We start from the raw sequence: 21,512 nt of genomic DNA on the forward strand, positions 1-21,512 counted from the left end.
TTTCTCAGTAAGAGCATATACCCTACTACTAGGCAAAATTGTTCCTGGCTCCAGTTCAATTTTACAATCAAAGGATCTATGGGGTGGTAATTCTCCTGCCACTTTCTCATCAAATACGTCCCAGAAATCTTTGTAACACTGGGGAAGTTGACCCACTACAGCTCCCACATCATGACCTCCAATTCCAGTCTCAGCCAGAAAACTAGACACGGAATTACTTTGTTTTACCTCTTCCTCTAAGAGACTTCCTGAAAAGCAATTCTCTTTACAAAAATCGGATTGCATGTCAATTGTCCTAGCACTCCAATCAATTAGGGGATTATGGAGAGTAAGCCAAGGCATGCCCAAGATAATCTTCAACAAAGGGGCATCAATTAACTCAAACGAAATTATCTCTCTGTGACCTCCTGATAACACCAAAGTTAAAGAACCAGTTCTATGAGTAATAGGACCAGAAGATAAACATGTACCATCAACAGCCCTAGCCTGCTCTACAACCTCCTTCAGAATAATTGGAATTCCCAACGATTTGGCCAGACCCCAATCCATGAAATTCCCAGTCGCACCCGAGTCAATCATTACAGGACCATTTCCCTTACACTCCAAATCAAAAAATAAGGATACATTTATGGTTATATGAGGAACCGCTGTCTGCACCGTATTAGCGATCTGTTGTACCTTGACTGCTGAGGAAGAAGTCTTCTTGGGAGTGTAAGGACAGTTTCCTAAAAAGTGCCCACCTCTTCCACAGTATAAACACAGATTATTATCTCTCCTCCTAGTCTTTTCCTCCACTGTTAACGGGCCTCTGATTCTTGGAGATGAATTATTCCCTTTGGGTTTACTCTCTATTTTAGGTCTATCTACTCTAAGTATAGACTTTACATCACTCTGACCATGACGTCTCTCTGCCTTCCTTTCACTCAAACGGAAGTCCAATTGAATAACCAAATCAATCAGACCTTCACAAGTAGGAGGGCGTTCAACTACTCCAGACAAAGCATCCTTTAACTCATCTCTAAGGCCCCGATAAAACAATGAGGCCTGTTTAACCTCGGGCCACTTGCTTTCTAACACAAGGGACTTAAATTGTGTTATATAAGCAATCAAGTCTCTATTACCTTGTTTTAATTCTAAAAGTTCACCATCTACTTCCAGAGATAACTTTCTTCTATCAAACATTTTTCGGAATATCTCTAAAAAACTGGTATAATTTTCTAAAACCGCACTCTTTTGAATCACCAACAACCCAGCCCAAGCAGATGCCTCCCCAGAAAGATATGACAACATAAATGTTATCTTAGAAGCATCCGATGGAAATAATTCTGGTCTACTCATAAAATGTAATTCACATTGTGTTAAAAACACCCTAAATCTCTTGGAATCCCCATGATAACGTTCTGGGGGCGCCAAAGGAACTGGCATAATTATACTCCTTACCCCTTCTGCCATTGAAGGCGCCCGTTGTATGTGTGGTAACTGATCTTCTCTTTCTAACTCAGGTGGAGAACCTGCGCCCCCTGAAACCTCATCCTCTCTCCTTTCTCCCCTCTGTTGAATTTGTGTAACTTTAGCACTTAATTCATCTACCTTTTGACTAAGTAAGGCATTTTCATCCCGAGAAATTTTCAACTCCTCCCGTAACTCCCTAATCAAAGATCCTAACATCTCCATGGATTCGTCGGGGTTCATGACAGCTCGGGCGGACTAAATTATTGGCCTTTCATTCTGTCAGGCTGAGAGGTCCTGTATCTGTGGAAGCTGCTGAACCCCCGACAATCCCCCTGAGATGTATTTCCCAGAACTAGTTTTCAATTCAGCTCTGTAAACTACACCCCAAAGGGAAAGGGGGAATGGGATAACAAAACAACACCAGGCAGACTGCGTCAAGGCTAATCAGTGATGAACCTGCAGAGGATAAAGAATAGCATATACACTTCCTTAATTCACTTACTTAACCTTATGAATGGGAAGACATTAATCCTTAACTAATAATTAAGAATCATACCTGGTTCTTCTCTTGAAATTTCTTAGAGAAGCGGATAAGAAGCTGAAAATCTCTCTTACTTGAGATACTTGAAATTCACAGCAACTTCTTACATTAGGCAAACTGGAAGTCTTAGTTCTTTGTTTGTCTTTTTTCCAACATGTACTGGTAGTACAATTAGATTGTCTTTAAAATATTCTTTCTTGTCATTTCAAAACTTTTCAAACTATTTATAATTATCTTGAGTCTTTGAATCCTTGAAGAAAGAGGAAACACGTGCTAAATGCACACGCAGGTTATTTCCATTTAAATTATCGATGAACTTCACATAGAAATCTTCCTGGTTGAAGAACACGCGCAAACGGATGAAGACGCGCGATCAAAATAATCCACACGCGCAAAAAATCCACACGCGCAATAATCCACACGCGCTATAATCCACACGCGCAATAGTCCACACGCGCAATAATGTTCTCCTGCGAGACACGCGAAATAAAAACACCCGCGCTATTGAGTTCAAACGCGACAAAGTGATTCTCACGCGCAAAATCACTCGCGCTGGAAAAAACACACGCGATCCTTGTTTCATACGCGACGAATTGATACTCACACGAAGAAACACTTGCGCAAGGAAATACACGCGCACTCACATGGCACGCGACGAACAGATACTCGCGCTTTGAACACCCGCGCTAAAAATCACACGCGCTTTGTATTTCACACGCGCTTTGTAGTTCTCACGCAGCGTATAGTTTCTCGCGCTAAGGATCACCCGCGCTATGAAATCGCACGCGTTCTTTAGTTCACACGCAGCGTATAGCTTTTCGCGCAAAGGATCACCCGCGCTATAAAACACACGCGCGTTTAAAATTGCACGAGACCAACATCTACTCGCGCTCGGAATACACACGCTAGAAAGCACGCGCTCACTTGAATTCGCACGCGACAGTCAAAATCTCGCGCTAAGGAACACCGCACTGGAAACACAAGCGCACTTCGGGAGTTCAATAGTTTTAGTAGAAACACTACTTTTAACGAATTTTCAAGGAGAATGTTATTAAGATGAACAGATTTACAGTAAAAATAAAGTCACTTATCTCCTGAGTGAATTCACAAAGATTTCCTGCTTTTCCTATCTTCAAAAACGAATTCCTGCCAGCTGATGACTTCTCCTGTAACCCCCAAGAAAGTAGCCGCTCAACTGCTGAGATCTGAAGGATAAAATCCACCAGGCCTAAGACTAAAGCAGGAGCAGCCACTAAACACGTCCTCTCAGATGGGGTTTTGATGATGAAAGGCACAGAGTGACAGTTTAGAATGTTCATTGTTGTTCAGCATTGTCTTCTAGCCAATCAGAGCTGTCACTGTGAGGCTCCATCTTGCCTTGGGTCAGAACCAGGATTCTGAATCAGCAAGTTAAGGCCTAACCAACTATAATGGAAAACTTCCCACCCACACAAAGCTAATCTGAAAAGGATAAATAATAAAAAGGAAACTTGAATAAGAGAAGGAAACCTGACAAGTATACCTGGTAGACAGATCAGCGTCAATAAACTCAGAGACATGAGAAAAACATGTAGGGGCAGCAGTAGTACAATTGGAAGTTGGAGAATATGAGACAACAGTACAGAAGAGGTTACCACCACACTTTTCGGCACAAGCAGCAGAGCTGGTAGCACTAATCAAAGCATTACACACAGCAAAAGGGTGCACAGTTACCATTTATACAGACTCTGCATACATGATCACAACAGTGCATGGAGGATTATCACATTGGGGAAGGAGAGGGTTCAGGAGAGCAGATGGGTCCCCAGTACAACATGCTGAGCTTTTGAAAGAGCTCATAGAAGCATTAACAGAGCCAACAATAATGGCCCTGGTTAAGTGGCAAGCCCACACAAATAATGATGATGTCATCTCCTTGGGCAAGGCGGCAACGGACGCTGCTGCCAAAGAGGCAGCCTATCTAGGAGGGGGAGCGCAAGGAGAATTTATAATAAAAGGAAATGCAGAAGAAGAAAGGGGTGAGGGGTACAACTCAATGGCAGCCTCACAAATAATTGATCTGCAAAAAAGGGCACCACTGGAGGAACAAGAGTTATGGGCAAAAAGAGGGTGCACTCAGTCGTCCACTGACCTCCTCTGGCGGCAAAATTGTACAGGGAAAGTGGTGATGCCAGTGGAATTATTAGAGGTAGCATTCCAACAATTACACTTCCCCCGCACATACAGCAAAACAACACTTAGCAGTAGACATCCAGTAAAATTGGTTTGTGCCAGGATTGCAGGAACACGTGGCAAAACTAACAATAGAATGCGCAACATGTCAAACATACAACTCTGGAATGACTTTAAGAACATTGAGAGGGATACTGCCCCGCCCCATGGGCCATTCTGTGAACTGCATATTGACTATGCAGACTTGGGAGAAAGGTGCAATGGAGCATGATGCTTGATTGTGGTGGTCTGCCCCTTCTTGCGGTGGGTGGAAGCGGGACTGTGCGCCCACACGGATGCAAAATGCGCAACTAAATTCTTAGCAAGAGAAGTGTTTCGCCGGTGGGGCATCTGTGATGTCATACGATCCGACAATGGAACGCATTTCGTCAACGATTTAGCAAAGACCACCACCTGTCACCCCACGAGATAGTGACAGGAAGGGGCATGCATACCCACTATCACCTCTGAGAAGAATGTCAGATGCACACAGAACAGCCACAGTACTAGGTGAGGAGTTTCAAGAGCATTTAAGAAAACTAACCAAAGCAGCCAGGATAATTGCAAAGCAAATAACCACACCTTTCACCCGAGAAAGCAAAAGTGACGCAGTAACTCCAGCAAGTGATAGTCCAACCATCCAACTAATGCCTGGGGAGACGGTATATGTACGCAGCTTTGTGCGGCAATGGAATGCTCCAAGATTTCACGGCCCCTATGAGGTTGTATAATGTACACCCACTGCGGTGAAAGTAAAGGGGCTGAAATACTGGATTCATCTATCAGACCTACGCAAAGCACATAATAGTCTTACAGCCGAAGAGGGAGAAAATGTTGAGGAAAGACCGACACAGAGGTAGCATTAATAATAATGACGAGGGCTTATGCAGCACACAGTCCTCAAGAAACATTTAAGATATGAAGCAGTGAACTGTGAAGGAATAAATGAAAAAGGTGTATATAATAAAAAGGATCATATGTATATAAAATTGAATGACATAGACTAAAGTGCAAAGGCATAGAAAAGGAGTTGCAAGATTTATTTGATTTAAGTGACTCTCTCTTCCTTTTTCTTTTTCTGTACTTGTAAAGGTTTTTAAGATATAAATGAATATTACTGTAACGCGTTTATAGCAAGAAGAATGCAATATAAAAAGCAAGTGTGTAGTGCATACTTAACCCAATTATATCTCACACTATAGGTACAGAGATGGCAGAAAGGAGGGCCCTTAATGCCAACGACTCTACAATAGATAGCAATAGACGAAATGTTAGAAATATTAGTGCTATAAGGATGTATTCCCATGAATGCGGGATTTGTTTTTCCGCAATTTTATTCTTCACACTATTTTTTGGCTTAGCATTGTATTGGGCAATATTTTTCATATCTATAGATATAAAAGAGGGGGGGGAGGAGTAAAGCTGATACAAGAAGGGGCCCACTTAGTATGGGACAGTCTTAAGCTAATCTGGGCCCACAATGTTCCTACAAACCTTACAACCCTGCACAAAAATAAAACTGTCAGAGCCCCACAGATAAACTACTCCATAGCTGACTATGAAAATGATTTTAATGTGTACGACATGAATGGCCCCAACCCTTCTGCTTTCACATTGCCATATGATGATCTCTATGCAACCACACAAATTACCTCAGATAGCGATTATGTAAATGATGAATACCATACCCCCTCCCTGGCTAATGATAAATTGGAGGGGCAGCAGAGGGATGGGTGGGGAGCGGAGATAATAACTAGAATGTTCCCAATTGAATACCAGGAATTAGTAGAAACCCAGAGTGGTCCACTGGGGAGCAGGAGGGGAAAAAAAGGGGCGGGACAGAAAAGGTATGACGAATACCATGGTTTAGGTTTAGACACAATAGAAGATCCACGACACCCACATCAGTCCAACAAATGGTATGCAGACATGAGCACAATGGCAAAGCAGACTACCAACGAAAGCTGCTATGTTTGCTCCTTACTACCCCATGCTTCGGGAACACCTAAAGTGTTGTTACCACAAGAGACGCCTATTGTGGAAGCCCAGTGTCTGGTTCTTCTTGCACTGTGTAGAATAAAAAGCACCTACCAAGCGCACACCATCTCAATGCAAATGCTGCAAGATGAAAAAACTTGTTACCAGAAACCACAAGGAGTTGTCTGCCCAAAGGAACCTTTCTTTGTAATACAAGTGACAATGTTTTCTGACAATAAGTGACAGAAAGAACAAGTAATGTGTAAGGCAGAGGCTTTACGAGGACTGTCTGACGAGAAACTACAATGGATCAAGAACGCATGCACCCTGATCTGGTCTTCGCGCATCGCCAAACTAATGTGGGTCACAGCTCTCGAGAAACCAATCAAGGTACAACGCGAAATACCATATGAACTGTGCTTCCATGGAGAAGGGAAGGTGCCCCTGGGCACAAACAAAAACTGTAGCAAAACTGTCATCATCCCAGACATGAAAAAAGGAACAGCAGCTTTAATGGACACTTACTGGGTATGCGGCAAACAGGCGTATTTGCACCTTCCACAGTCATGGAGGGGCACATGCGCCCTGGCAACGCTGCACTCAGCCCTGATGGTGATACCAGAGGGGAGAGGGTGCCAGCAAAGATGTCCCAGGCACCCAGTCAACAACCGAAGAACCCCCTGCGTATAATGTTTTATCTAAAGAGCAGCTGCAAAGCACAGTATCCTGGAAACGGAGATCATCAATCTATATCTCTGCAGCATCCTCTAAACCTTTGGTGTAAATCCCTGATAAGTTCAAGCTCTTCACGTCTGCAGAAACTTTCTTTGGGTCCCTCATCCCAAGCATTCAAGCTCGAGCAAATGCAAAATGGCTTCAGATAACCCACTGGGAACTCATCCAGCTGGCCAAGGACACAGAAGAAGGATTCAATGTCATCAAGGTGGAACTTTGCGGCTGATGACCATGCAGAACCGCTACGTCCTAGACCTACTAACTGCAATGGACTCCAGTGTTTACCAAAAAATCGGGAGCGCATGTTGCACTTTTGTACCCTCTCCCGACGCGGACAATGAGACACTGTTATGACCGGCTCTTGGTCATAGGGTTCACTCCAAGGGACACTCAGGATACACAGGCCAGGTACGCATAGTGGTTACTTTATTAGCTTCTTAGGTTACAGGATCAGATGTCAACAAGTCATTAGGAGATAAAGAGGAAAGGGACAGGAGCCCACTGGCTCCCACCACCCAGGCTCACATAATCTAACTGCCTGGGTTAGAACCCATTCAACCCCAAACATTCTAATCTCACACTCCAGACTCACAGCCTACATTCTGATGGTGACATCAATCCTGGCTCAGCACACATGCAAGTATAAGAGCCAACCCTAACACCTCCTTTCCTACAACAAACAAACACACCTCAAACACACACTTAGAGAAAGCAACCCTAACACCTCCTCCTCTTGCATAAAGAACAACACACACTTTCACAACAGCAAGACACACCTCACTCTCAGCAGAGTTCCGCTAACCCCAGAGATTGAACAAACAGGTGTAACTAACATCCTATGACAGTCCCAGCCGCCACAACTAACATTCCTAACCAATCAAAACATCACAAATCGCCTTCCGTTCCCGCCTGCCACAAAGGAACCTCGAACTGCCACTTTCGAGCACTAACCGCCCACCTCGGCAAACAAACCACAACACTACCAAGACCAACCAAACACAAAGCTCCTTCCGTTCCTCTCTGCCACACAGGAACCTCGGACTGCCACTTCCGAGTACTAACTCCCAAAACCGGGAAAAACCAGGTACTGTAATAACTGCGCAAGATACTTACTAACAACCCACCAATCTACCTGGGTCACCAAGAAACCACAGTCACAACTCATGCCGCTGTCAAATCCATTCCAAAATTCAAGCAACACAGACACACCTAATCACCAGTCACTCACCTCATCACACCAATAAAGAAACGCAACCAGCTGTCACTAAACAACCACCACCAGCATGACGCTACAAATGTTGGCCAGACAAATGAGCCCTTCAAAACCAAATAAACACCCCAAAGTGAACACAGCTGCAGATGAAACGTTGCCAGGCTTCTGAAATTAATCAAGAGCGGACTCAAGAACAATTCCAAAAGTCACCTAAAGTTAAAAGAAAACACTAAATGCAATGTAACTTGCATCTCCAGAATTCCAAGCAATCCCTGGACCTTAACAACTCCAGGGTCACCAAAAACATCAAAGCTTCACACAGCTTCAAGTAAACTCCGCAGAGCTAGACACCTTCAAAAACAACATAGAAGCTTCACACAGCTTCAGGCACTAGTCCCCTGCTAGATGCCTCTGGACTGCTCCGCAGAGCCACAATCCAAAACAACATAAAAGCTTCACTAGGTTTCATGTGAACTCCTCAGAGCCACCAATCATCACAAAAACACAGCTTTGCAAAGCTTATGGTACTAGTCTCCTACTAGGTACCTCTGGACCCCTCAGAGTCACTAACCAATTAATCAAAGTTCCAACTAGCGTCTATACTAGCCTACCACTAGTAACATCACTAACCCCACAGGGCCTCAAAACACCAAACACCTCCAACTCCGCAGAGTCCCCTGACCAACCCTGGTCATGTACATCAATTTAAACATATTCCAAAAACAATAAAAGATTTCAAAACCCAACACTGGTCATGCACCAACACTAAAACATTCACATACTGCTACGACACACACACAAACACAGGATGTTCAAAATACAGACAACCCCGGCATAGAATGTTAACTGCTAAGGAGCGCTGCAGTCACTCTGGCAGTCATCATGGGTTGCACATCCATGCACGCACAAACAAAACATCACACCTACAATGCCTCAAAAATGGTTATAGTAAGCATTGCAATGACATATCAATAATCACATTATAAATTTCAGATCTCATTTCCTAAAAGTCCATGTTGCCAAAGCATGGGCAACTCTAAATGCTGAAATGACTCAAAGATTGTGGTAACCATTAATGACCAACATCACTCTTATTGTGCTTTAAGATCACAAATCTCACACCACACACACACACAAGCAAAACATAGTGTTAGGATGATCAGAATATTGAAACATAGTACATCCAAGTCACATTTTCTAAAAGTCCATGTCGCCATTAAACAGGCAACCTAATATGCTAAAATGCCTCAAAACGTTATACTAAGCATAATAGGATCAACACCCTTTGATTGTCCACCTCAATCAACCTCATATGTGCCACTCACACACAACCCCTGTCACAACACAAATGTGGAAACCGACTTTAAATGAGACCTAAACGTCCATGTTGCCAACTGGGGCCAACTCTAAAACCAACCTGCAATGCCTCAAAATGGTTACATCTAAAATAAAATGCATCTCCTATTCTAAGTGCAACATCATTCTCACTAATACTTCTCATGGTAATTCACTACTAATGCACAACAGTACTCTTCAGTCACTGCTTGCCACATTGTTGCTCAATCCATTATGACATTTTACTTTTAAATGAAACTCCAAAATTTCTTCTGCAAGCATAAACAAATCATCCCCAAAAACTACTATCATACCCAAACCCAAACAGTAACCATTTTCTCATTGCATGGTCCCCACCTCAGACCAAATCAGCATAGCGTCTATTCTCATTAAAACCTTTAGCCTCCAGGTGCATAAAAGGCACAATTACGCTTACTTGGCATGGAAATTACACTTCCCCTTTTTAAATAATGCTGGTATAGTCACTCAGGAAATGGTGGCACACTTGGGCAGCCTCATGCAACACTGCCAATGTCTCCTCATGTACCAGGGGGCCTGCTCCTGGCAGACTCCAACAGGCCATCCTTGCCCCAGGCTCCATGGGGCAGGGTGCTTCTGAGACCCCTGGGTGGCCGCCTGCAACAGCCCTGGGGGCTGACTAAAGAAGTACTTGGTGGCTGACTCAAACAGCCCTGAGTGCTTTCCATTTCTCCAGACTCTTTAACAGCCTCTACTGACTCCTGGCCTCAAACAGGGCACTCTCCATTGTTCCCAGGGGTCTCCTCTGACAGGCTGTCCCTTCCAGCCCTGGGTGCTTTCCATTTCTCCAGACTCTTGGACAGCCTCTAATGACTCCTGGCCTCAAACAGGGCACTCTACCTTCTTCCCAGGAGTCTCCTCTGACAGGCTGTCCCTTCCAGCCTGGTGGGCTGGCTCAAACAGCCCTGGGTGGTGGGCACAAACAGTCTATGGGGGGCAGTGGGCTCTCCCTCTCTCCTTTCATTCACTTGTCCTCTTGCCTGCACCCCCCGCAGCAGAGTCTCTTCTCCTCTCCCACATGACATCACACAGGTACCTGCATCTCCTTTTGCTTCACTTGGTGTCCACTCCAAGGTCCTCCTTCACCATACCTTGGACCATCCTCGTCGCCAATTGTTATGACCGGCTCTTGGTCATAGGGTTCACTCCAAGGGACACTCAGGACACACAGGCCAGGTACGCATAGTGGTTACTTTATTAGCTTCTTAGGTTACAGGATCAGATGTCAACAAGTCATTAGGAGATAAAGAGGAAAGGGACAGGAGCCCACTGGCTCCCACCACCCAGGCTCACATAATCTAACTGCCTGGGTTAGAACCCATTCAACCCCAAACATTCTAATCTCACACTCCAGACTCACAGCCTACATTCTGATGGTGACATCAATCCTGGCTCAGCACACATGCAAGTATAAGAGCCAACCCTAACAGACACTATACCATGTGGTAGCAGCGGTGCATAACCTCGGTGAAAGGATGAAGAAAGAAGGAGGGGTACAGCCCAGCATGTGGTTCAACAATCTGTTTGAGTGGGTCCCATCCTGGCTTCGAATGACCAGAAAGCTACTGATACCTATCATTGGGCCTCATCACACAGTAGGCGGTAGCCATGGCACTATTAGCGCCATGGCTACCCCCTTACCGCATTCTGGGTCTGTGTTCTCGGAATAGGGACTTACCGGGTCATTCCGACCCTGGAGGACCCTGTAAGTCCCCATTCCGGGAACCATTCCCCATTCCCATTTGAGCCCCCATAGGGCTCAATGGGAATGGGGAAGGAGCTAATAACGGTACCGCAATTTGTAGTACCGTTATTAGCTCTGAAGTCCCTTAGCGGGTCCCTTCCCTAACGCCTGGTAAAACCAGGCGTTAGGGGAGGGACCCGCTAAGGGACCTCGTAGTAGGGCGGTAAGGGATTACTGGCACCAGTGCCCTTACCGGTGCCGGTAATCCCTTACCGCCTACCGTGTAATGAGGCCCATTGTCTTTTTCCTCCTGATTTTTTGTGTGTGCCAATTGGGTCTCAGGTTCTGTGCAAAATCCATACCTAACACTGCAATGATAATGGTGTCAATGGGCAGCACAGCAGGAGTAGTACAAATGACACATGAAGCCCAGGTCCAAACCGGAGAAGATTCAAAACTAAGATATAGAATGACTGCAATATACAACACTGGGTATATTGTGGACTCATTTTGGCATACCACAATTAAGGAGCCCCGTGAATTAGAATGGTATGATGAGGTATAGGTAGACCTAGAGGGGGATGGTGGTTGTATTTACATGACCTGTACCCCAGATGAATATGCACGGACAGGGGAGAGCCTGGTGTGGTGTGTCGGGCTTGAATGCCAAGAAAGGGCACTCTGGCTTGGGATGAGGCAGTAACTGAGGAAGCCAAATGAAAGCGTTTGGGAGAATTACAATATTCGTTACTTAAGTAATGAAAGGGGGGGAATGCAAAGGAGGAAGGGTCTCCCTGACACCCTTCATTCCTACTGAATGCACACGATATGCTCACTCCGCGGCTGACAACGCAACTCTGGCCAAGGTGTGTGGTACCCATTGAATGACACATAACCGTGCATGGCATACAAGCCAAGAGACCCCATTTTGTTTAGTTAATGATTCCTTTTTCTACTAGGCCACATGTAAATGCAGAAAGCCAGCCTGCATCTCCCCCCTTCATTCTCCGCACTCAGCCAGCATGAAAATCCCCCACCTCCTCCCCTCTGTCGTCTCTGCTGCTGTCCTGTTCTCACAGAAGCTTGGGCACGAAAAGTAACAAACTATCTCTCATCCTCCTTTTACATCACTGCCCTGTGTGTGACCGGGCCGGAGACTGGTCCTGGAAAAAAACATTTGTCTCCACAAACCCGTCTCTGCACAAACAGTCCCCTTTTAAAGAAATATAGACCACAAACCCCCTAACCCCACACCTCTTTTCATGTAATAGTTGCATGCCCCTTGACCATGTGCCACCCTGGTTTACCCCCTAACACTAATCCCATGTGGCCATATATTCTTCTTGTACTAACAGATTGTAAAACACCCCACAATAGATCCAAAGAGATACTTGATAAATGTGTTATTGGAATACTGTGTTAGATAAGGCACCTGAACCTATGTACCCCTACTTTTTTAGTGTCCAGGTTAAAAGTTTACTGATATATATTACATGTCGAGATGTATAAATAATGCTCAAGATATGTGTTATCAAAAGGGAAAATGTTAGATAATCTAAATCACAACAATGTGGACTTCGCCTGACCCCACGCACACCTTCCAGATGAGCCCAGCTGACCCACATGATCCACAAAGTTACAATCTGAAACCAGCCAATCAAGGAGCACCATCCATATGTACTACATGCTGGCCAGTCCTCTCTGTCCAATGAATGCTACTGAATGTATCCCCTATAGCACACATCATAGATGACGTGTTTTTGTAATATAACATGTATTTTCTGTTTTTTGGGCAGAGCGCTCTCGGAGTAAGCAGAGTCCTTTGCGTGCCCCATTTACTTTATATAAAGACTTGTCTTTTAGTTCACCCGCACTTGGTCCTGGTCTCATTCCCTACTGGGGTGTGTCCATTATTGCCTCATATTTGGTTATTTTACTGTATTTGTGGGGAATAAGCAGTAGTTCTGGGGTTGATTTTCTCAGGGTTTCCTCCCTGGGGACATGGGGGTTGACTCTGGCCTTAAGGAAGCTGCCTTACTCTCTGCATTCATGAAGCATATTTCCCACAAACTGACATGGGGTCCTCTTACTCTTGGCTCACTCAAGAAAGGACTGAGGCACCATGTGAGATCCCCTTATACTGCCTCCAGGGGTTGCATCATGGAGTGGGTTACTACCCCTCATACCAGGACTCCCCAATTTTACTCTACAGGTGACCTTGTCACAGCACATATTGAGATTAAAGGTTTTCATTATTTTTGTGGCATAATTGATGACATATTTGTTTTATGCTTCATACAATGTGCTTCAGAACAAGTGTTGCGTGGAGACAATTAATGGATATATTTTTACCCTAATCTGACCTTATTAGTGACTCATTTTATGTATATTTTTCAACAAAATATACTTTTTGACACTGGAAAGAAAAAGGGAAATGATCTTGGAGTTTGGGGAACATCATTCATGTTGATGAAAGTCACCCCATGTAAATGCGAATATTATTGATTTAATGAAAGTGTTCATTAAAGTAATTATTAGTGTAAACAAACCTATCAATGTGTGATTTGAACCTTTGACCTATAAATAGAGCACGACAATAGTCTTCAGCAATAATGACTGCTCAGGCACTCTATAACACATTTGTATTAACTCTCAAGGTGATACCATGATGCCAAAAGGGGGAGAGCATTGTCCACTGTGTCGTTAAATGCAGTTTCTGCTGTCCCTCTCCAGCCTTTTCCTCACACCCATTAAGAAAGGACACAGACACCAGTTGAGGGTTTTACGTGCAGGGACATGGTGCCTTATAGCCTGGCATAACTGCCTACATTTGCTAAAGAAAAACCCAGAGGATGATGGCATTGGATGCCCTGCCCCCTTTTCCCCAAGACTCCACCCACTTTTAAACAAAAAGAAAAATCAACGTCAAATGACACCTATCTGAGCAAGGTTTACTCGCATCTGCCCATACCTCAATGTGATTGGCTACTATCTGTCTTTTTGTAGCCAATCACATCGAGGTGTGGGCAGAGTTACTGGAAGGGACGGAAATCCCGGAGACTCCACGCTCTTCCCTGGAAACCCAGAGAAGAGCATAACACCGTGAAGTAGGCAGGCATGCCTACAGGTGTCTCTGGCACTGCCCTGCTCACAATGCTTTAAGCAGTCAGTGCCAAAGGGAGCTGCAGGATGTGTAAGAATGGCAGGACAAATGCTCCTGCATAGGAAAAACCAAGAGGACACACACAGGTTCATATATGTTTCATGTTCTGTCTGTTTGCAAGTTATTCAGATTCATTTGGGGGCTCACATGATTCAGGAACAAAGGGTTTGCTTGCAAAAACCTCTGATTGACGTGCTGGTAAATGACAGTAGAATCAGCTGAGTTTTGGGGAGCCAATCTGCACAGAATGACATCACAGATTAACAACAATGCACGACAAATATTTCTCTGTAACCCCGGATGTTATGTTATGTAAATATGTGAGGCAATCAACACACCTCCAAGCAGGCAGAACCCGTTCAAACGACACGGCCTGGGCATTGTTGAACACCATCCTGCAGATCTCTTTCTGGTACTTACCGGGCAGTTGTCGATTTCGTCTTCACCGTATCCTGCACACAGGTTATATGGAAACAGGGCCCCATCATGCCAGGTGATGCTATTGCAACGTTCTAAGCCCACAAAGCTGATGTTGGCTTCCAGCAGCTCGTCTGCTACAGTAAACACTGAAAAGAGACATGTGAAAGAAAATGTATTAGGTTCATTGTCATTGCTTACTGTCCCTACCAAGCCCCTTTTTGTATGATTCTAGACACAATCCTTTGGTGTAAACTGGGTAAGAATTAAGGAAACAAAAACCAAAGTAAAATAAAAATGTCACTCCCTCTCCTTTTGATTCCTTTCATCTAAGTAATGGTCCTGTGCCATGGCAGGGCAACGATGTATCAATGACGTAGCCATTGACTCCTAAATGGCTCTATGTGAAAAAGGAAAGCTATAGTATCCTGGCAGTAAAAATGCTGCTAGTCGCATTCTGTTTTTTTAGTTTATTTAAGTGGAGGGTACCCTTCCCTCTCCCACCACTGCATACCACTGGTATTCTAATGCCACCATTAAGAGCAGCAACGCCGTAAACATGGGTCTGTGTTTGTAAAGAATTGGAAGCCTGCGTTGGTTGGTTGCAGTACATTTATAAGCAACTCCACCAAAAGGTAGTAAAGTACTTTACTATTTCTCAGGAACAGAATGATAATAAATAGATTGCAGCACAATTTAGAAAGGTTAGGGATAAAACTAGGGCTTTAGGTTTGCTGGGGCTATCTAGGGCCCAGCCCCGACAGTCTCCAAATATTGCCAGGGCTCTGTCAGGGCTATCTGAACTGACTGCCCCAACTAAATTTCTTCCTGGCAGTGACGCAAATAAAAATACGAGTGGCAATACTGCTCTTCTCCAGCTCAGTCATCCCCGTGATAACCTGGGTATCACCTATCAGGGCCTGGCCTGGCTGACCTTGTTCCTCTTTGATCGACCCTCCCAGGTCCAATTTGGGTGCTTACTTTCCTCTATCTCACTCTACTTGTGGTGTTCCCCAGGGGTCTAACCTCCCTACCTGGCTGTTCAACCAATACCTGCCACTTCTCGCCCACTGCATTGCCGCTCTCTGCTTCAACTTTCAGTGCTATACGGATGACATTCTCCTCGTTTTCAGGCTCCCCGCTGCCACCTCTTCTCCTTCTCTCATCTCTGACTGTCTGTCTGCTATCCAGGAGTGGTGTGCTGCCAACGATCTCTGCCTTAATGCCAGTAAGACTGATATTCTCCTCATCAGCACACCTGCAGCCTCCTATCATGCCACTCTCTGACCAGCCTCCTCTTCCTGCTCCCACCTGTGAGGCTAAGAACGTCAGGGTCCTCTTCGACTCCACACTCTCCTTTTCTCCTCACATCTCTGACATCTCTAAGAAGTCAAACTACTAACTGCACCTCGTCAGAGGTATTCTTCCTTTCCTCTCCTTCCCCCAGAAGCTCACTGTCTCTAGAGCTCTGGTTCTCTCTAGGCTGGACTACTGCAACAGCCTCTTTCTAAATCTGCCTGCTTCTACTCTCCGCCCTCTGCAATTTATCCAGAACAGGACTGCAAGACTTGTCCTTGGCCTCAAGCCCAGGGATTGTATCTCTCCAGCACTGAAATCTCTACATTGGCTCCCAGTGGCTGCAAGGATCAAGTCTCTTCTCCAAGCAATGAGTTGGTGGTAGATCTCTTTCCTCGGCTGGGGCCTCCCTCTGGAACAGCATCCCTGCCTCTCTGAAACTTGAGGAGAACCATCTCCGGTTCTGGAAGCACCTCAAGACCTTCTTCTTTGCTTCTGCCTTCTCTCTTCCTCTCCCCTGCTGATTTCCTGTCTGATATTGCACTGGTCACCTGGCCACCTTCTGATTTCGGGCCCAGGTCCCTGCCCGCCCAGTTGCACACACACACTGTCTCATGGCAACCCTTGCACTTGGGTCTGTATCTGTAACCCTACAGCCCCACTACCTGCACTTTTGGACACCTGCTATCTGCACTTACCCTTGCACCTGCCACCTGCTGACCGCACTTCTTGTTATTGTTTTGATCCCATGTACAGCACTGCCCCCTTTCCTTTCCCCTGGCACTTTTCCCCTCGCCACCCCCGGCACTTGCACAATCTTAATGTCACTTGGCGTAGTAAGATTGTTGTCTCTGTCCTCCCTCTGTGCCCCATTCCTTGCCTCGTCGCACCTTGAAACACTTGTGTATAGGCGTTACAAATGCCATATCATATCAGTAAATGCCATTTTCAGCGACATTTAGAATCTTAAAGAAATTTGATATTAGGTTGTTTTCAAACCAGGAAGGGAAATTATAAGAATACAGTCTTTGATTTTTTCAACACGTATTAAAGTATTGTCATTAGAATGCTTTTAATTAGTGAGTAAGAAGTATGGATTTATTTCAAAAGAATTTTGGAATTTCATGTTACACTGACCTATTCTGATCTGGTATTGTAATTTAGGTTTAAATATATTTATTTTGTTCAATATTTGTATTCACATCAATTCTATTTTAATGCGTCTTTTAAAGTAGAATTGACTCCCTTTCATTACACATATGAAAAATCGAGTGGCTCTGTTAGGTCACTATTTTAATAACATAGGCTTCAACCTCTTTTAAAGGTTTACTATCTACTTGGGATTTGATTCTGCTCAAGACCCTTTTTAGACCCTGCCCCCACATATCGCATCACGAGTGTTTGCGGTCCCCCCTCAATTTATCTTATCCCACATAAACACAACACATGGATAACCCCGGAGACCCTATCGAGGAAACCCAAGTCGCCCAAAATGTGCAACTACTGAATTGCAGTCCATACGTTAGAGTCCAATCCACATATTGGGCCTCATTACGACCCAGGCGGTAAGTTACCGCCTGGGTCGTACCTTTACCACCATGGCGTAAACTACGTTTACGCCATGGTGGTTGGCGGACTTACCGCCCCATTCCGAGGTTGGCGGGGCGGTAAGTCCCCAATCCCCATTTACCTTCCCCATTCCCATTTTTGCCCCATAGGGCATAATGGGAGTGGGGAAGGCGTTAATTACGCCACCGTAAATTATGGTGGCGTAATTAACATCAAGGTCCCTTAGCGCCATGGATTTTAACACCTGCTAAAAGCAGGTGTTAAAACCTCCATGGCGCTAAGGGACCTCGGAATCAGGCGGTAAGGGTCGGCGCTGTTTACGCCGCCGTAAACCCCTTACCGCCTGAGTCGTAATGAGGCCCATTGTTACCACCCAAATGATGACTGGCTCGAGGAATGCATAAATACAGAAGGGATTAGGCAGTGGTTGCCAAACATCTGCAGACTCTGCTTCCACCTCATTAACATAACCGCGAACCCCCAAAAGCCAGCGCTTCTGATCACGAAAATGGCAAACACTTAATATTGCCAGCCCCGCTTGGTACTCACCCACCCAAACCATATGCATGCTAAGAGCTCCTTTTCTAAATGAACACCTACAGAAACAGATACTGAACATGCAAAGACAAACATATAACTCACTCAATGAACACCTACAATGATCAGTGGATACATTTTTTTTTTTTTACGAAAGGACCAATATGTCAGCATTAACGAAGCTCTGCTAGGAAATACATTGGCATCGTGAGAAAAAAATTGCAATCTTCGATTAACACAGGGTCAGGGTTGTAGAGAGTGGAATAATTGCAGGGTCAAGTTAGTGGGAGCCCTCCCTAGCCTCCTTTCTAGTCCTCTGGCTATCACTGGTAGAGGAGCCTCTATGCTTACGTGTCCCACCAAATACTGATGTTAGGGCAGACGCACTTGGCCCTAACATCACTAGGTGCACGCAGGAAGGCTATCTGTCCAACATCTGCTTATATCTCTTCTCACCTGAACCTTTTGGGATATCTACTTGCCCCCTAGCCATGATTCTGCTCTGCTACCTGCCCTGCGATACCCCTAATCAACAGCCTTTCTCCCTGCCTGCTCAGTGCCGGCAGCTCCCCACGGTTTTCCAATTTGCATCTTTTGATGTCCCACTTTTCAGTATTAGTTATGGGTTTAATATTGCTCTTAAAGCTACTCTGGGCATTGGATGATACCCATTGTTTAGTATCAATATTATTTATGTGTATGAAATATTTCCTTGCTTAAATGCTTTCTACCACAGTTACTGCAATTCAGCCTCCATAAAGCTGCTTTTAGTGTAACTGACCACCAGACTTCTTAGTCGTGCATTGCTCTTCCTCTTTTTCCTCCCTGCTCCCATTTCCTCCTCCTAGACACCTCCCTTACCCGTCCTCCCTCTCCCCTCCACCCTCAAACGCCTGGCCTCTTTCCCTTCTTTGGAGCATCATTGGCTTGCAGGCAGCACATTATAAAACCGCAAATAAATATCAGGGCCCACATTCTCAGCAGGCCCAGTAATGTGTGATGGACCAGGCGTCCTGTGCAAAATGTTACAGATTGAGACATAGATGCAGGTGTGCCTGTGGTAGATGTGGAGATCTGCAGCATGGGCAGCTTGGAACCTAGACCTGCTGGGGTAACATCTGTGATGCAATAAGTACTGGACTCCTGTGTCAAAAGTGGCAGGTTGTCTTCTGCACTACTCAGGCGACATGAATGTCATTTAGGCATCCGCATCTGGCAACTTTATTGCACACATGTGCTTGGTGGTGTCTGCTGTGCATGCAATACGTTCCTCACATCTTCAACAAAGACTTTTCTTCTGTATGGGGAAGAGACAGGACATCGCTGGTAGGTGTGTAGCCATTGTCAGGACAGTTGCTTGCCTGAATTTCTGATGGGCTTTTCATTGTTCTGTCTTGTCTTGCTCTACTGCCTCCTCAGCCTCTGTGACAAGTCTCTTGAACACTTACCTGTATCCCACATAGTTTCCCTAAAGAGGATTTCTATTTCACCCTTTATCCATCGACTGCCCTATGCCCTCATGGCATCACCGTTATTGCCTCCCACCTTGGCAGCTATGTAATCTAAATACACACCAAGCTGCCACGGCTATTGAGGGTGTTCAGCTCAACAATGTTCGTAGCATTACCATGATCTGTGTATGCACTCATTAATCCAAACTCAAAACCAACACTGTGACATGCTCCTGTGCCTGCCCTTATTAAGCATTCATGGGAGATAAAAGCCCACTGTCCGGTCCAGCTCGCCCAAGTAACTTGGACAAAAGTTGCCAATATTTTAGCACAACTTCTCGTGCCTTTAGTGCTGCTTGCCAGATTTTCCATTTGAAGCACGACTTACCCTGGCACACCATGCACATTTGGGGGAGTGAGTGCCTGCAGCTTCTGATTCTCTGTAGGCAGAAGGGACGAGTTGTAAAGGCCTGGCAGAACAGGTAACTAACTGCCACACTTCAAAAACAAGGAACTCATCAGCTAATAGGCAGTGGCATTATACCAGCCCATATGCAGGGTTAATACCTTCTCTGTGAAGTATGCCAGAGGTATCCTGTATGATGATTACAAGGGGTGGCGGGTATAAGCACTACACACAACACGTTCTTCAGTAACATTAATGTGTTAGGCGGATATATGATCATCTCTATCTTACTCTTTATAGCGCAATGGCACTTGATGGCATAAACATATAAGGGCCAGCAACTAAAGAAGCACATGATGAATGGTAGGCCTGATATATTACCAAGCCATTGCCCCTTTTCGCTCTACACACCACCCCTACATGGTGCGATGACATTGCAATGACATACATTTAGTTCACATGCAAACCTGCAGAAGAGACTTGCATTGAAACATACCATATTCATCAGTTTTGAAAGGCAGTTACTAAAGCATTCGAATGTGGTAGAATGTGAAAGAAAGACATCCGCATTTTTATCAGAAAAGCTCATTTATTGCATGCTAATGATTGGGAGGGGCTAGTCCGTTCATTTGAGCTGAAAACTAACCAGCTCCCCGAATGACAACAAAGTTACAGTTTATATACCCAGTTAGGCCATTTACTGATTCACAAATATTGTGTTACAACGTCATCCCCCCAACCCTCCATTGGCTAACTCTAAAACAAAGTAATTTAATCCCCCTAGCTCTAAAACCCCATTGGATGTGTTCCCAAAGTGCAACCCTTTATGACACGTAATCCTTTTCCCTCGTCAGTCATGATGTACCCCACATAATACACTTATAATCTATGACTAACTCAGTTTATTTTTCAGACCATGTGACAGAAACACATTTTACCCAAATGATGATTGGGCAAGGCTTTCCATAAACACGTTATGGCATCGGGGGTAAGAGAAATAAGTGAGCATTCATTTGAAGCAGCAGTCAAAATCCTTATCCTCCCAGATGCTCCACGAGTCAAATACAATGTTTTCTGCATTCCTGTACGTAATTCTATTTGCTACCACCATTTCAAGTCATAGCCTTCTGCATGAATTCTACTTATTTCCCTGTAAACCCATAAACCATCAGATCTCAATGTAATGCTCTATGTAACTGTACCTTTCTGGTCATCAAAAAAACAAGTCTTTGTGCACTCAGGGAAATTACACTTTGCATCTAAGAAGCAAATCCGTCCATAAAAACCTAACAAATGGCTACAGCCCTTTGCGATGTTATCACAACTGCTCATATGTGGTTTACATTCTACCCCCTTCAGTGATTTATGTCATCCAGCTTTCAAAACCAGGCAAAAAACGAATTCCTACGAATCCAGGAACTCTGTGCCATATTAAAACTCCAAATAGGTGAAACCTGCATTCTGCAATGTCTTTATGTATCCACAA

The 21,512-nt window shown here is 44.8% G+C and overlaps 1 protein-coding gene across 1 annotated transcript in view; it reads right to left on the reverse strand.

Moving 5' to 3' along the window:
• Positions 1-21,512, reverse strand: part of LOC138513078 (acrosin-like) — a 503,539-nt gene that overhangs the window by 78,388 nt on the left and 403,639 nt on the right. The window contains exon 4 of the mRNA XM_069627757.1: positions 14,771-14,916. Within this exon, the coding sequence (XP_069483858.1) occupies positions 14,771-14,916 (146 nt within the window). The remainder of the gene's footprint in view (positions 1-14,770; positions 14,917-21,512) is intronic.

The sequence above is a fragment of the Ambystoma mexicanum genome, chromosome 12 (assembly GCF_040938575.1).
Source record: "Ambystoma mexicanum isolate Mex_15411 chromosome 12, UKY_AmexF1_1, whole genome shotgun sequence".
Classification (NCBI taxonomy): Eukaryota; Metazoa; Chordata; class Amphibia; order Caudata; family Ambystomatidae; genus Ambystoma; species Ambystoma mexicanum.